The sequence below is a fragment of the Planococcus citri genome, chromosome 1 (assembly GCF_950023065.1).
Source record: "Planococcus citri chromosome 1, ihPlaCitr1.1, whole genome shotgun sequence".
Taxonomy (NCBI): domain Eukaryota; kingdom Metazoa; phylum Arthropoda; class Insecta; order Hemiptera; family Pseudococcidae; genus Planococcus; species Planococcus citri.
The window spans coordinates 79,309,883-79,326,364 of record NC_088677.1 but is presented as its reverse complement, the minus strand read 5'-3'; the positions used below and the strand labels follow the sequence as shown (position 1 = coordinate 79,326,364).

General features: G+C 35.3%; 1 protein-coding gene and 3 long non-coding RNA genes across 4 annotated transcripts in view; 3 read left to right on the top strand and 1 right to left on the bottom strand.

Annotated features, from left to right (window-relative positions):
* Positions 1-468: 468 nt before the first annotated feature.
* On the top strand, positions 469-1,142 carry LOC135835921 (uncharacterized). Its single transcript, XR_010556973.1, has 3 exons — positions 469-605; positions 693-816; positions 1,010-1,142. It is a non-coding gene; the product is annotated as an uncharacterized LOC135835921 (long non-coding RNA).
* A 2,060-nt stretch (positions 1,143-3,202) lies between these two features.
* On the top strand, positions 3,203-7,597 carry LOC135835919 (uncharacterized). Its single transcript, XR_010556972.1, has 6 exons — positions 3,203-3,429; positions 3,582-3,773; positions 6,543-6,671; positions 6,784-6,940; positions 7,046-7,144; positions 7,229-7,597. It is a non-coding gene; the product is annotated as an uncharacterized LOC135835919 (long non-coding RNA).
* Positions 3,387-16,482, bottom strand: part of LOC135835928 (uncharacterized) — a 174,679-nt gene continuing 161,583 nt past the window's right edge. Inside the window, exons 3-4 of the long non-coding RNA XR_010556975.1 lie at positions 7,899-7,977; positions 3,387-3,461 (exon numbers count right to left, since the gene is read on the bottom strand). This is a non-coding gene — a long non-coding RNA (uncharacterized LOC135835928). The remainder of the gene's footprint in view (positions 3,462-7,898; positions 7,978-16,482) is intronic.
* On the top strand, positions 10,257-16,193 carry LOC135835693 (uncharacterized). Its single transcript, XM_065350083.1, has 9 exons — positions 10,257-10,414; positions 10,509-10,632; positions 11,178-11,301; positions 11,448-11,578; positions 14,561-14,748; positions 14,911-15,036; positions 15,132-15,279; positions 15,617-15,709; positions 15,803-16,193. Exons 1-9 carry the CDS (start codon positions 10,332-10,334, stop codon positions 15,974-15,976), a joined length of 1,191 nt encoding a protein of 396 aa, XP_065206155.1. The 5' UTR covers positions 10,257-10,331; the 3' UTR covers positions 15,977-16,193.

The following is a 16,482-nucleotide window of genomic DNA, read 5'->3' as shown; positions in this document are numbered from 1 at the left end:
TGAACAAAATGGAATTATTCAACTAACTAACCACAAAGTAAGGAAAAAATTTTAAAACACGAACTAGTTCAAAAATAAGCCAAGTAGGTACTTGAAAATTTTTAAAAGGTCAGTAGAATCGTAAAAGTGGTATTGGATTTTGATGGAAATGGCAGCTCTTGTTAGTCATGGTTTGCCAAATCTAAATTCGAAAATGCGAACCTAAGACGAATGATAATCTCTAATTGTAAGAGCGTGCTGTATAGCAGGATACGGTTATCATAAAAAAATCATTTTTATTTTGGACTATACCTATATACTAAAAAAAATGGACAGGTAATGGGCCTACTGGCTGAACGTTGAGAAGTGCTTATCTCCGTGTAATAGGAAATGGCTTCACTTCTTTTATCATCGTAAAAAAAAAAACATACGAGGACTCAATATAAATAAGGTTGATCCGAACAAATTTAAAATATATACTTAGAAAGAGTCATTCTGTGAACAAGTTGGTTTCAAATTCGTATGAAAAATAATCAACTAAAAATGAAGTTATATATTTTTTTGGTGTTTTTATTTTTTAACGTGTACCATGCCAGGCATATTCCTGCGCCTCAAAATATGTTCAAGTAAGAAAATCTCTTATTAATTCTTGAAAAATGAATCTTGTCCTACGAGCCAAGGGTATTAATTCTGTGTTTTGCTTTACTCTAAAGAATACCGCTGACAAGAACAACGCGAACTTCGGACGAACTTAGTACCATTGTGACGAATTTCAAAACATTCAATAAGAAAATGATGAACAGTGAAACGAACATTTCTCTTGAACAAAACGAAGGTGTAAGTATGTATACTTTATTAATTATTAAGTAGTACGGTGTGCCCATTTCCAGCGTATACTACCTAGACCTAGCTCTACGTAGCAGCTAGTATGTAAATGTAGATACCTACCTAATACTGTAGTACCTATTCAATGCTATTTACAAAACTTCAAAAAAGAAAAACCTAATAAATAAAAACATTTATCTTACAGCTGAGGTATTACGGTCCTCTTTCAATTGGAACACCCCCTCAGAACTTCAATGTAATTTTTGATACAGGATCTTCTGCGCTGTGGGTCGTCTCTGATGACTGCCAATATAGTTGTAATAAAAGTAATAGTCCGGCATATGACAATAGGAGTAATTGCACCCCCCCCCCCCGCCGATCCCCCGGGACAACATTTTTCTTAAAGGGGACATCCTGAGGAACATTTTAATGCAAAGTTGCCATAAAAAAGTTGGCCTTACTTACAAAATGGCGGCCATTTTGATTGACAGGTGAGCCGAAATCGCAGATTTTGCGTTTCAACATAGGACTTGCACAAACTTTTTCAAACTTTACAAAGGTAGATCGAAAGATCATGCAAAAATTTATCACCTGTCCAAATTTCAAGTGCTAAAGTGCGTTTTTCGATTTTTGGTGAATTTTTGAAAATCGAATTTAGGCCAAAAATGAGAGAAAAAATCAAAATTTTACCAAATTGACCAAGAAAGCTGAAATTTGGGATATACCCTATTTTCGACATGCCAAATCGATTGGAAACGGTTTCAACCCGTTTTGAGCAGTTCTGGAGCCTCCAGCAGATTTTTGAAACTCAAAATTCCCACAAAATTCCATCAAATTGGAGTTGTAAAGCTAAAATTCATTCTAAAAACTAATTTCAATACGCTACGAAGTCCTGCAGGTGAATTTCAAGTCGTTTTGGAGGCTCCAGCGACTTTTTGAAAATTCCTGAAACCTCCATCAGATTTTTGAATCTTTTAAATTTTTACAAAATTTCATCAACTGGAGATGGAAAGCTGAAATTTACTCTACACTCCAATTTTAACACCCTCGGAAGACAACTTTAGGTGGGTTCAAGTAATTTTAGGGCCACCAGCGACTTTTTTTGAAAATTACTGGAGCCTTTAGCAGATTTTTGGAACTTTAAATTTTCACAAAATTTCATCAAATGACGATGGAAAGCTGAAATTTACTCCACACTTCAATTTTAACACCCTCTGAAGACGATTTCAGGTGGGTTCAAGTCATTTTAGGGCCTCCAGCGACTTTTTTGAAAATTACTGGAGCCTCCAGTAGATTTTTGAAACTTGAAATTTCTCCATCATCAATTTATCAAATGGAGTTTGCAAGCTGAAATTTACTTCGCAGACTACATGGTGGTTTCAAATGGTTTTGAAGCTTCCAGCTACTTTTAGGAAATTTCAATTTTCCAAAAAAAACGTCATACAACCTTTCAAAAAGTTGCTGGAGGCTCCAAAAAGACTTGAAATTCACCAGCAGTCAACTTCGTAGCGTATTGAAATTAGTGTGCAGAATGAATTTCGACTCTCCATCTTGGTTTGATTTTGATAACATTTTGGGGAAATTTCAAGTTTCAAAAATCTACTGGAGGCTCCAGTAATTTTCAAAAAAGTCGTTGAAGGCTCTAAAATGACTTGAACCCACCTAAAGTCGTCTTCCGAGGGTGTTAAAATTGGAGTGTAGAGTAAATTTCAGCTTTCCATCTCCAGTTGATGAAATTTTGTAAAAATTTAAAAGATTCAAAAATCTGATGGAGGTTTCAGGAATTTTCAAAAAGTCGCTGGAGCCTCCAAAACGACTTGAAATTCACCTGCAGTACTTCGTAGCGTATTGAAATTAGTTTTTAGAATGAATTTTAGCTTTACGACTCCAATTTGATGGAATTTTGTGGGAATTTTGAGTTTCAAAAATCTGCTGGAGGCTCCAGAACTGCTCAAAACGGGTTGAAACCGTTTCCAATCGATTTGGCATGTCGAAAATAGGGTATATCCCAAATTTCAGCTTTCTTGGTCAATTTGGTAAAATTTTGATTTTTTCTCTCATTTTTGGCCTAAATTCGATTTTCAAAAATTCACCAACAATCGAAAAACGCACTTTAGCACTTGAAATTTGGACAGGTGATAAATTTTTGCATGATCTTTCGATCTACCTTTGTAAAGTTTGAAAAAGTTTGTGCAAGTCCTATGTTAAAACGCAAAATCTGCGATTTCGGCTCACCTGTCAATCAAAATGGCCGCCATTTTGTAAGTAAGGCCAACTTTTTTATGGCAACTTTGCATTAAAATGTTCCTCAGGATGTCCCCTTTAAGGAAAATGTTGTCCCGGAGGATCGGCGGGGGGGGGGGGGGGGTGCAATTACTCTTATTGTCATATGCCGGACTATAAGTGTGTAAATAAAATACGGTACTTTATTAGTATTTGTGATCGCCATGCAGGCGTGAAAACGATATTTTGTATGGGTAATTTTCTTCCGTGCTAGGTCAGCATAATGTGTATAATCATCATAAGTCATCAACTTACAAAAAAGTGGATAATGAAGCGTGTAAGACGTACCTTTCATATGGTAAAGGATGGGTACTGGGATGCTTTGCAACTGACACTGTTTCAGTAAGTACATACTTACTTACTCGTGAAACAATCTGCAGAAATAAAACGCACGTTACGTTCTACTCGTACACTTAGTACCTGGATTCATCACAACTTTTATAGCTACAAAAACATTACTGAACAATGAACATGAACGTGTTTTAAAATTATAGTTTAACGGAGTTGAGATTGAAAACAGACCACTCATTGAAGCTGTTGTAGCATCCGAAGACTTCGCAACAGATGAATACGATGGTATATTGGGATTGGATTACGCAAGAGGAAAGGAATCTGAACACATCGTATCACAATTTTGCAGAAAACTAAATCAAAATAAGTAGTACATTTTCATTCTACTTGAACAAGTGAGCCTACATCTTTTACGTAACAATGCAACACACGCTTAATATTTTTGTATCAGAAAGTAATTGGACGGAAATTTTTTTCACTTTCGAGAATAAAATCCCAAGTTTGGCACTTGATGCAAAAATACCATCAGAAACCTGAAAAATTAAAATTTTGGTCTTTTTGAGATATTTTACCCAGTGTGTAGACAAACATGTGAAAAAAATTCCACTCCCCTCCTACACCCCAATTTGTCAACGAATTGACGAAAAACATAATGTTTACAATGTTGCTTAGTGCATTCAAAAATGTGTTGTGGCTGTTTTATCTGGTTTTCAAACATAAGACGAATGGGGGTGGGGGGGGGGGGGGTCAAAATTTACATTCAAGTTTTTTGAGCCAAATTTTTGTAAGAAATGCTTGCTTATCTGATGTCTTTAAACACCTTATGATTTTATTTAAACAAGTAGACGCCAAAAAGATAACGCAGGCATCGTAGCAAAATTTTTCTAAAAAAAAGTGACTTTAGTGACTTTCAGCAGCGAAAAAAGTGACCAATTTTTTCTGTATTCCAGCATTCAGGAGAGCAAAAAATCGAAAAACAAAAGTAAAAAACGTTCAATAAGAAGTCGGTATTACATTCAATCAAATCACGAACCGACATAATACATATCTCACCTGAAAACCTTACTTTCTTTTCCCCAGCTCTACAGGAAAATCCGTTTTTTTTTTTTTTTTTTTTTTTTAATGTGAGAACGAGTACGTAGTTTATTTTCTCACTTTTAAAATTTTATATTTTGAATTTCGGGAGGCATAAAAACAATGTTGTTTTGCAAGTTTATTTTTTGGCTTTAAAACTTAATTTTAAAAAAAAAATTCATCTTGATTTTGAAAAAGAAAAGAAAACAAGCCCGAATGAAGCGAGGGCAAAAGCTTTGGAAAAATGATGTTTCGAAAAGTAAAAATTTGTGTTTTTTATAAAATTCTAAAATTTGTTTAATGAAGAAAATTCGCATACAATCTTTTGAAAATTGGTGAAAAAAAAAATTTGATGAAAAACGATAAAAAGTGACTTTTTTGGAAGAAAAGTAACCAATACCTAGTGACCTTTTGATGAAAAAAGTAACCAAAAGTGACTTTTCGTGAAAAAAGTGACCTGCTACGATGCCTGAGATAACGTTTCACTTCAATTTTTCGTTTCAATTTCTCCTTATCAATTTTTAAAATTAATGAATATCACATTATGTTCGCTTAAAATCAAATTTAACTCGAATTCTGCAATTTCGATTGTAAATATTTTCATATTATCATTTGCTTAGAAATTTTTAAATTCGAATAGTAATTTTTTTAAAAGAAAAATTCGAAATTAAAAGAGAAAAGAAAACAGACTCGAGCTAAGAGAGGGAAAAAGCTCACAAAAAGCAGTATTTCGAGAGGTATAAAAACGACCTTTTTTGTATGATTAATTTTATTACTTATAAAAAATTTATTATTTTGCTTCAAAATTTTAAAATCTAATTAAGTATTGATGATTTTTTCTGGAAAATTTAAAATTTAAAAAAGAATTGCAACCGGACCCAAGCGAAGCGAGGGCAAAAGCTCCCGAAATTTAAGGGGAATAAAAACTTGTGTGATACGTACATATAGGTATATGAAGAAGTTCATTATTTTTGTTTAAAAATTTTAAAATTCAAATGATTATTTTTTTTTAAATTTTAATTGGGTCATTCCATGTCAATTCGACCAACGTTTTTCAGTCATTTCTTTCGATTTCGCTCATTTTTTTTTACAATATCTACCCACCCAATAAGTGAGAAACCCACAACAGTTTGTGGGTGGGGAGGGGGCTTCCATTATTTTCACATTGTCTCGAGGTACTGAACTTCAGCAGCGCATTCCTCCAAAGCTATGATATTTTGATCAAAACTGATTTCATAGTTCGAAAGGGCATTGCATTTCGAACTGTTTAAACGTTTTGAAGTTTTCATGAGTTGAAAGTTGAACTTTCAAATTAAAAGTTCAAATTCTAAAATGGCGCTGTAAGTGGGGGCTGCCATTTAAAATTCTGAAAAAATTTCCCTAAATGTACCTTTTGATGCTTTTTCGAAATATTTAATTTTCAAGATGGGATCTTCCAATGTGTAGGGGAGCACCCTCTCCCCCAAATTTGGGCAAAACTTTCAAAAAGAAATCTGGAACATGTGATATATCGAATTGTATGTTTTTGGCGACGCTGAACACGAATATGACGTCAGTTTTTTGATTGGACCCCATTCACGGCCTCCAGCACCTCCCCAAATGGGGTGAAAGTTGAAAAAATGGTTTTGTTCGTGCGACACATGAAACAGTATGTTTTTGGTGACGCTGAACACAAATATGACGTCCGATTTTTTAGGCTCCAGAACACCTTAAAACTATATAGCAGTCGTTGATGTGTGAAAGCTGGATTTTAAAAAATCATTCCCACCGGTCTACTTTTATGCTTAATAAAAGTTATCTTCAAAACACGTTTTTTGAATTTTCAAATTGTCAAAAATTCGCCAAAAATCCATAAATGAACTCAGCACTTGAAATTTTGATGATTGAGGGTTTTAGGACGTGCGCTTTCAATCTAGCTCGGTTTTGTTCAAATTGAGGCGTGTAAGCTCAAACGGTTCCCTCGTTGGATGTTAGGTCTAGGTAGAGTATAGACAGTACTGTCTATAAGGTAGAGATACACACATACATTAAATGGGTAGGTAAGGTACTAGGTACCAATGATCCGGTGTAATTTTTTGTTTGAAAACCAGGGATATAACAAATACCAATGGAGGTGAATTAGTGTTATGCGGGGTGGATGAATCGAAGTTTACCGGTCAGTTGCATTATACTAATGTTGAAGAATCCTCACCATGGCCGTGGACAATACCAGTGAAAAAGTATGTACTTAATCATTTTGTATAGTTTAAAATACATACTCGTAAGTATCAATTTTGCCAATTAATAGTGATTTGTAATTTGTCTAAATACTTATGTACTACGCTAATATAGAATTTCGATGCAACTTGGTGCAAAGACCATTGAATTGCCAACTTCAAACGATACCGCATTAATTGACACTGGCACATCCGTCATCATTGCACCGCCAAAGCATGCTGCGATCATTTATGAAGTTACAAGTGCCATTGTAGAAAACGGCACGGCTTGGGTAAGATAAAGCTGGCTATATCTAATTAAATTACCTACCTACTTGTTGTTACCCATACTTTACCTACTTTGAAAAAATATGAAAAAAAACGATTTTTATTTGTAGGTGGACTGTCAAACCATTGATGAGCTGCCCAACATAACGTTCACGATTGGTGAAAAAAATTTCGTACTCACAGGACGCGACTACATTTTACAATCAAAAGTACAGACATAATACCAGCTTTTTCTTTCGGTACTTATTGATTTTTTAGCCTATTAAAAATTAATTGTATACGATCATGCGTAGGAAACGGGTCAGAAATGTGAGATTGGCATTGACGGGTATTTCACTAATAGTCGATCAGTTTGGATTTTTGGCGATGTTTTCCTCAGAAAATTCTACAGCACATATGACATAGACAATCATCGAATTGGACTGGCCGAAAGCAAACATGATTCAATGTAACTGATCGTCGCTTATTGTCTGGCAAATAATACACTCATCATAAGGAAAGCAGTGCAGCCGGCATAGTTTCTTCGAATGCAGACATGAGCACAATAAGCACGGTCGCCTGAATGAGCAAAAAGTATTGAAAAAAAAAACTAAGCTTACTGCTCAAGTTTTTTCTAATATTTAAGTGAATATTTTAAGAATTCAATGTCAAATCAAAAGCAGTACTGTTTTGGAATAGGTACCTACTCCGATTTAGTTTATAATTTGTTTGTAAGTTCTTTGTGCAGGGAAAGAAAGAAAACCACTATCGTTGGCTCCCTTCTAGGGAATAAAATTATTTCAATAATATTTTAAGAGTTTTTCTACTTCGCTACTGATTTTCTGCTGTATCGAGAGACAGTGAAAACGAAGTGTTCCAGCATCAGTTTCATTTCAAATGCTTGAATAAAACATAGGTAGGTTTGAAATTGAGTTATGCTCAGATAAAAGTTTTCAATTTAAAAAAATCTCATAAATAACTTACCAAAATATCAGAATGCACAGTTGGTAGATGTCATAATTGCACGAACCATTGGGCAGGTCTATTTTTCAAATTCAGAGTCCTGAAACAATACCAAAAAGTACGAGTAATTAATAATTGAAGGATGAGAACTAGAACAAATGTAAAATAGGGCACACGTTTGTTATTTACATACGTGTGAATTGAGCACAAATGCACGACAAAACAAATAGTCGAATGCAACTGAAGCTTTTTTTTGTACCTCTACCTACTTAACGAAAAATCACTAATGAAAAATTTTTGAAAATTATAAAAAAGAGAACACGAATAAATGACGAGGTAATTTATTGATACAGATACACCTCAGCTATTTGAGGAGCTTGGAATCAAAACTCACTTTTGCCATCGGACAAAGTTTCGAGAAAATCGACAATAACTCATTTCGCCTAGTGCGTTGATGAAAAAAACGCCGCAAAGTGTGTCAAACTCTTGAGTAAGACTACTAAATAGGATTCCATGAGAAAATTTTTTTTTTCAAGTTGCCATATCGTTGCAGTATGGCTATCAAGTTTGGCAAAAGTGAGTTTTGATTCCAAGGTGGGGTAATTTTACTTTCTTTTGCGAATATATCGAAAAATAAGCCTCCTAGAAAAAAACTAACGACTTTATGTCGATTGGAAATTTAATTCTCTACAATTCTCCTCGATTTTATTTTTCCGTAGAATGCTTCGTTCAGTCTCCAGACAGCTTTAAAAGTTTTGAGCGCTGAATTTTTCCAAAAATTATACTTTCTTTTGCAAATATATCGAAAACTAAGCACTCTAGAAAAAAACTAACGACATTATGTCGATTGGAAATTTAATTTTCTACAATTTTCTTTGACCTCATTTTTCTGTAGAGTATTTTGTTCCGCCTCCAGAGAGCTTTAAAAGTTTTGAGCGCTCAATACATCCAATTTTTTACCTCCTCAGTTGCATCACTTCCAAATTCAAAACTACCATTTTCGGTATTTTCACTATCAGAAAATGCTTCCGAAGTTGCAACTGAATTATTTTGGCTTTGTAGACTTCCATGCGACCTTCAAAATACAGTTTTTTTTATAGCTTGGAGTCAAAACTCACTTTTGCCACTGGCAAAAGTGAGTTTTGACTCCAAGGGCACTTTTTAACACGAAATTGTGAAGAACTGGGGCCGAATTCGGAAAAATGGATTCTGTAGGGTGATAGAGAAATTGAAGAAGTATCAGGATCCGCAAAAAAACGCATATCGATTTTTGGTGGCAAAAGTGAGTTTTGATTCCAAGCTCCTCATTTACTTGTCTTGACATGATAGTAACAACATTGCCAAATCTGAGAATTGCGTGTGTTTTTTTGCAAAGTCCTCAATTTTTTGGCCAGCATTTAAGGCACCAACGCAATGTAAGGCACCTGAACTCAAAATAATGTGGGATCCAAACAAAACCACATAACTCAACAAAACAGTATGATAAAGTAATCAATCTATTAGTCAGAATTTTAGGTCCTTGAGTAGATATTTTTTGAATTTCAGCGATTTCAGAATTCAAATTTTGGACACCAAGTATATTTTTCAAAAAAATGAAACTCTATTACATATATTGAAAAGGAAAGCTGAAATTTGATACGTAAGTAAGCTCCAAATTCAACCCCCTCCCCATTTAATTCAACCTCTAATCGATTAGAAGCAGTTCAAGCAGTTTTGAGCTTCCGGATTGGAAATAATTTTTTTTCATGAAATTTAGTAGTTTTTGATGAATTTTAGACAATCAAATACAAAAATGCAAAAAAATCGAAATTTAATCAAATTGACCTAAAAATCTAAAATTTGGTAAGTAGGTAAATCGATTGGAAACAGATTCCAACCGTTTTGAGTAGCTCTGAACCCTCCAGCAGATATTTGAAAGTTGAAAATTCCACAAAATTTCACCCAATCAAGATGTATAAAGCTGAAATTAACTTAACAACCTAATGTCAACATGCCAAGTCCACTGGATGTGATTTTAAACCGTTTTAAAACCTCCAGGCATATTTTGCAAATATCCAGTTAGAATATTCAAAACAGAACATCTATGCTGCGTAATTTGCTTTAATCATAAAAATAAAATATCAACAGCCAGATAATGCGATGTCGCTTAAAATTCCAACACCGAGAAATAATCATCATCCGGACGTAGAAATAAATAACTTTCACCAAAAAAAATACGCAATTTCATCGATAGCATGATTTTTATACAGGATGTAAATCGTATTATCCTGAATATTCACAATCAAAAGATAATCTTTCAGGAAACGCGCATCAGGAAACTGAATAGATTATTTTCAAGCTGATTTTTAAAAAAAGATAAGGCAGTCGTTATAACTAAAGTATCCCAGAAAAAATTGAATTCATTCGTTCGTGTATTTCAGTAGTTCAAGCTTAAAAAATAATCGTTGATCGAAAATGAAGTTACAGTATTTTCTAGCATTGTTTTTTTTACAACTATATCGCGCCAGACATGTTTCTACTCCTGGAAATGGTATACGGTAAATAAAATTTATTTTCTATCTATAAATTTAGGTAAACGTTTAGTTTTCGAGCAAACGTCAAAACTAAATAGTTTTCCATAACTTCTTTTAGGATACCATTGACAAGGACGCCGTTGACATTGAAAAAGTTGGCATTACCTGCAACCAATATTGAATCAATGTACTATAGGAAAAGTACCAATGAATCGGATATTCATCTTCAATACTATCCCAGGGTGAATAAGTGGTGTACCTAATGGCTATTTAGATAACAACTGTGCTAGTTAGAACGAAATTTTTTCAAGGAAAGAAAAGGCCAAGGGTGTTAGAACGACATTTTTCAGCAATGAAGCTGGCCTTTGGCACAACAATGGCCAAAAAAGTTGTATTTACACCAAAATTGACACGTCTCGTTTTCGGAAAAAATTTTCAAGAATGCACAATTTATTTGGCAACATTGATGAACAAAATCGAATTGTTTACCACAATAATTACTGATAATGTTAATCGTTTTGACTAATATTGCACATAAAGTTCATTTTTTCGTCTAAAATTTAAAAAAAAGTCCCGCTTGATTACTATTTTTAGTTGCCATTACTTCATAATTTACACAGGCACTTTTTTTCATTCCATTGCACATATTTTTTGTCGAAAGAAAGCAAAAACTTTTTTTCGTTCTCCTTTTTCAACGTGAAAATTTTTTTTAGACTTAATGATCATATCTGCACATATGAAATAGGTATGTACTTAGATTCTCAACGTGTGTACATTTACTTTTCAGAGCGAGTATTACGGACCTGTGTCAGTGGGAACGCCACTTCGAGAGTTTCAAATGATTTTTGATACAGGATCGTCCCAATTATGGGTACTCTCAAAAAGCTGCAATGATTCGAGATGTAAAAAAAGTAAGAAAAAGTAGTCTTTAAAAAGTGAACGAATGAAGCCTTCTTTCTACTGTTTATTAATGCAAAGCTGCACCAATTCAGCAATATAACTGCAGTCTGCACTGCGCATGAGAAAATTATAAAAATTTTGCAATTTCCTTAAACAGATAGCAGTCTTGATTTATACGACCACGAGAACTCAACAACGTACAAGCTGCCAACAAAGCCTACTTGTACAAAAAGAATAATATATGGAACTGGAGAGGTAGCTGGATTTTGTTCAAATGATACAATAACAGTAAGTACATATGTAGAAGCACACATGAAATACAGTAGAATATGTTCTGGATGATTCAACTGATTCAAGATAGATACCTAGACCTAACTAACTCAAACTACGTAGATCGGTGTGAGTTGAGCTGCCGACCTCAGAAACTGAAGGAGCAAAATCATGAGCTTTTTTTCCCTCTTGTACAGTCGGCAATACTAAGTATCTAAATTCCCTTCTTGTCCCAATATTTGAGGAACTTCACCCCCTTGTCATCAATTGTACGGTCCAGTTTATCTGCGTCGAAGTCACTATATAATCGACATCTGAAAAGGTGTCTGTCATCTTGTACCTCGCCACATTCGCACAGATTGTCATCAGCCAAATGCCATCTGTGTAGGTTGGATTTCGAGTGTGTTGTTCCGCTTCTAATTCTATTCAGCGTTTTCCAGAGGCTATACTTCAGTTGGTTGCATTGGGGCAATGATTCGCTCATAGTATTGCTACTTGATGCTGTGTTCCAGATTTGACAATGTTCAACTTTGGCAGGAGCACTCAATTCATTCACTGTTCTCAGGAAACTGTGTCTAGATTTTAGTCTGCCCTCTGGTAATTCATTGTAGCCATGCATGGGGTGTAGGGTGTTGTGTGTTGCTTTAGTTTTTTCTGCTCTGGCAGCCACCTCCCTACACACTTCTGGTGGTACAATCCCTGCGAGACAATGCAGAGCTGTGAGTGGAGTTGGTCTGAGGCATCCTGTCACCAATCAACAGGCTTTATTCAGGGACACATCTACTTTTTTAGCATGTGCTGATCGTCCCCATGCTGGGCAAGCATATTCTGCAACTGAGTAACACAGCACTAGTGCTGATATGTGGAGGACCTGTGGTTTAGCTCCCCATCTGCTACCTACCAGCTTTCGGATCAGATTTGCCCTAGCAGCCACTTTCATTTTAGTTTTTTCACAGTTTTGCCTGTAGGTGAGTGATCCATCCAGTGTCACTTCTAGATATTTGGGGTGGTCATTGTGATTCAGTGCAGTGTTTCCCCATTGGATGTTGAGCTGTCTCTTGGCCTCAGACTTTTGCAGGTGGAACAAACAGGTTTCTATCTTGGATGGATTTGGCCTAAGGTGGTTGGCTTTATAGTATTTGTCGATTCTTCTATTGCCTGATTCAGTGTGTCTTCCACCTCTACAAATGTATCACACTGTGCTGTGAGCATCAAGTTGTCTGCATAGAGGAAGCGCCATGCAGGTCCTCCAATTGGTTGGTCATAGGTGTAGATATTGAAAAGGGTGTCAGGACACTTCCCTGTGGCAAGCCATTCTTTTGCCTTCTCCAAGTGCTATTCTTTCCATCTAAAGTCACATAGAACCTCACATAAAATCTCCGGTCTTCAAGCAGTGTCGTGATGATTTCTATAAATTTGTAGTCCCTGGTCAGTTCATAAATCTTGCACCAAAGTAACCAATGGCTACACTCGGTGGCGTAGTGGGCTGAGCAACGGCTTTCTAAACAAGAGGTTGTGGGTTCAAATCCTGCTAGAGATGCAGGCGTTAACGTGTAATGTAACATTATAGTGCATTTAACATCTATTACACATTAAGCTCCGAGCACCAGAACAGCAGAGGCAACAGAAATGCATGCAATCTGTTGCCAGTATCAAAAAGCTGTAACTGGTTGAGCAACTATAGGTAGCGGTGATTACGGAACTCAGGGTTGTAAAAACTTAGCTAGTGATATATGAGCTACTTTGTAGATAGCATAGAAAGGAACGGGAAACTACTACGTGAAAGCTCAAAACAACGTTGATTCCCTAGAATAATTGCAGTGGCAATAGGCATTTGCGTCACCCTGTTAGGGTACCACATAAATGCGATTTCCAATGTCCTGTAAAGGACAAGGAACCACGATGACGACGACAAACCAATGACACACTGTGTCAGACACAGCAGTGAGGTCCACAAACACAGCACCAGTGACCTTGAACTGTTCAAAACCTTCCTCTATGTGCTGTGTTAAACTCAGGACCTGACCAGTACACAATTTCTCAGGTCTGAAACCTGTCTGCTGACTGATTAGGTTCTTGTCTATGCTCAGCTACTCGATTTAGGACCACTTGCTCAAATATCTTACACAGGTGACATAGTAATGATATAGGGTGGTAACTTTAAGCATCATTTGGGTCCTTGCCTACCTGGCTTCTGGATAGCAATGACATGGGCCTGACTCCACAATCGAGGTATTTTTGATGTTTCTACACAGGTGTTGTACAATTCCTGGATCCACATAACAGGTTTTGGCCCAAAATGCTTTATCTGCTCCATATACATTTTATCAACACCTGCTGCTTTTCGATTTTTGCCTGAACGTATAGCTGCTGTGACCTCAGAGCATGTGAATGGTGATGAAAAGTTATTCACTTCCTCAGCTTGATTACAAATAATTTTCTTGCTTTTAACACTACCAAAAGTTGCATACTTTCTAAAACACTCATCCAGTCATCACAGATATAAACCGATTCTAATTTTGATATTTTGAAATATTTTGAACTGCTCATGTTTCCCTAAATTCAAAATTGAACGATAAGCAAGGAATGCTTGATTACAATAAAATTTCTCATCCTAACGGAGGAAGAAAATTGTTTTAATTTCATATGATCGGAAAATGAGTAGTTTCCTAGATAGTTTTGTTGGTGGAAAATACGTCTTTAACGCGTCTATCTAAACAAGTGCGGAAAGTAGTTATTTTCCTCCCTAGGGAGGAAAGTAACTGTTTTCTGCACATGTTTACAAATTCTAAATTAACAATTTTTTAAAATTTCAGCGTTTATTTTCCTCTCATATGGAATTAAAATAGTATACGCGACAGGATTGGACAGTAACGCGATTAACTTTCCGCTCCTGTCACGTAATATACTACCTATTAATGACGAAACTCAGAAATATGAAAAACTTTGGAAATTTGATTAATCAAAAAAAAAAAAAAAAAAATTACAACGATGTTACAGTTGGACGGAGTTGAACTCAAGAACACAGAATTTCTAGAAGTTGTCAACATGACAGACCAATTCCCACCAGGTCCATACGAAGGTCTTTTCGGATTGTCTTATAAATGCTCCAGACCATCCGATAACAGCATCACACAACTTTGCCGGAAGATTAATCGAGAGAATAAATTTTCATTCTATTTTACTAGGTAAATTTAAGTTTTATTTCTTTAATTAATAATACGAGTACACCACAATAGCTTACCAGAAATCGAGCACAGCTGAAAATGAAGCTGCCATAGACAGTTGTCAATTTTCTAATTACCATTGATCTTAAAGAAATGTCTAATTTGTTCATTTCAAAATTATAGAAATACATCGGATACCGATGGTGGTGAATTAACGTTATGTGGCGTAGACGAATCAAAGTTTCGGGGACCGTTGAATTACGTCAATGAAACTAAACCATTGGGTAACTGGTACATTCCGGTTAAAAAGTAAGTACATAACTCATAATACCCATCAGAAGCATTCGATAATACAAATTCAAGAATTTCAATCAACTACCATACTCTCTTTTACATACTTACAGAATTTCATTACAACTTGGCGATCGTATTGAAGGAGTGAGTTCACAGGCGATTGCCTTAGTTGACACTGGCACTACTCATATTGTAGGCCCGGGAGAAATTATTCTGGCAATATACAAACTTACAAATGCTGACCTCAAAACTAGTAGTGTAAGTGCTAATAATTATACCTACGTTTACCCTAATTTAATTCGTCAATTACACATAAAAATACCTCTACGTCCAGTCGTCCACGTGACATAAAACTGAAAGGGATGGAAAATAAATGGAGAAAAAGAGAGACACAAAGTACCATTTGGCTTATTCAGAATAGATTTGATAGTTGTTTTTTTTTTGGAACTTGAGGAAAATTCGAAACCATAAAAACATTATTTTAATAAAAGGTCATAATGAGAATATTTTGGATTTCCTTCAACATTTTTTTACTTCTGGACTCGTTGTCTTTTTATGAAACCCTATTAAAACTATATGCTGTTTATGCACACAGGTCAATTGCACAGATATCCCCAATTTTCCCAATGTAACATTTGCAATCGGTGAAAAAAATTACACACTTGAAGGAAAAGATTACACTTTTAAGGTAGGTCTAATGTGAGAATATTTATTCAATAACTTCATATTAATATTTTATTAAAAATGCGAGCAATTTATCATGGTTCTGTATTTCGTACAGTTTGAAAACAATTCTGCAACAGAATGCAAGATGGGTTTTGGCGAGTTACCGGGTTTTGGCAATTTATGGATTTTTGGAGATGTTTTCTTCAGGAAATATTACTCGGTTTATGACATAGAAAACCACAGAGTTGGATTTGCCGAAAGCATTCATGCGCCCATCAAAACTGATTAAACATCACACGATCAAAAAGTACAAATCTACAGACATTTTGATAATGATGAATATCAATGGCGTGTAAAATCTACGTCATATCAAATTCATACATAGTTGCTTCACTTTTTACATTATTCGGCATACTTATAGCTACATTTTAAGGAATTTCATTCTATTATTCATATTTATTATGTAAGTTTATTTCGTCAAATATATTGAATACTTCTTTCAAATATTTGCAAAAGAATTATTACTAACCCGTCCACTCAAATCTGCCTGAAATTCTGACTTGAAAAAACATATCTGCACCCATACCTTAAAATCAATTTCTGAGCAGCCAAAATTAATTTTTCGATTGGAATCGACATTGATTGGGAGGGAAGAGGGAGAGGAAGGGAGGGAGGGAGAGGGTTAGACAAGACACAACCGTTGGTACAAATTTCAAAAATTTTCCCTTCGACGAGTTAAATTTCTTTACATTTCATCCATGAAAATCTTCAGGTCAAAAAACCCCCATCAGTCAG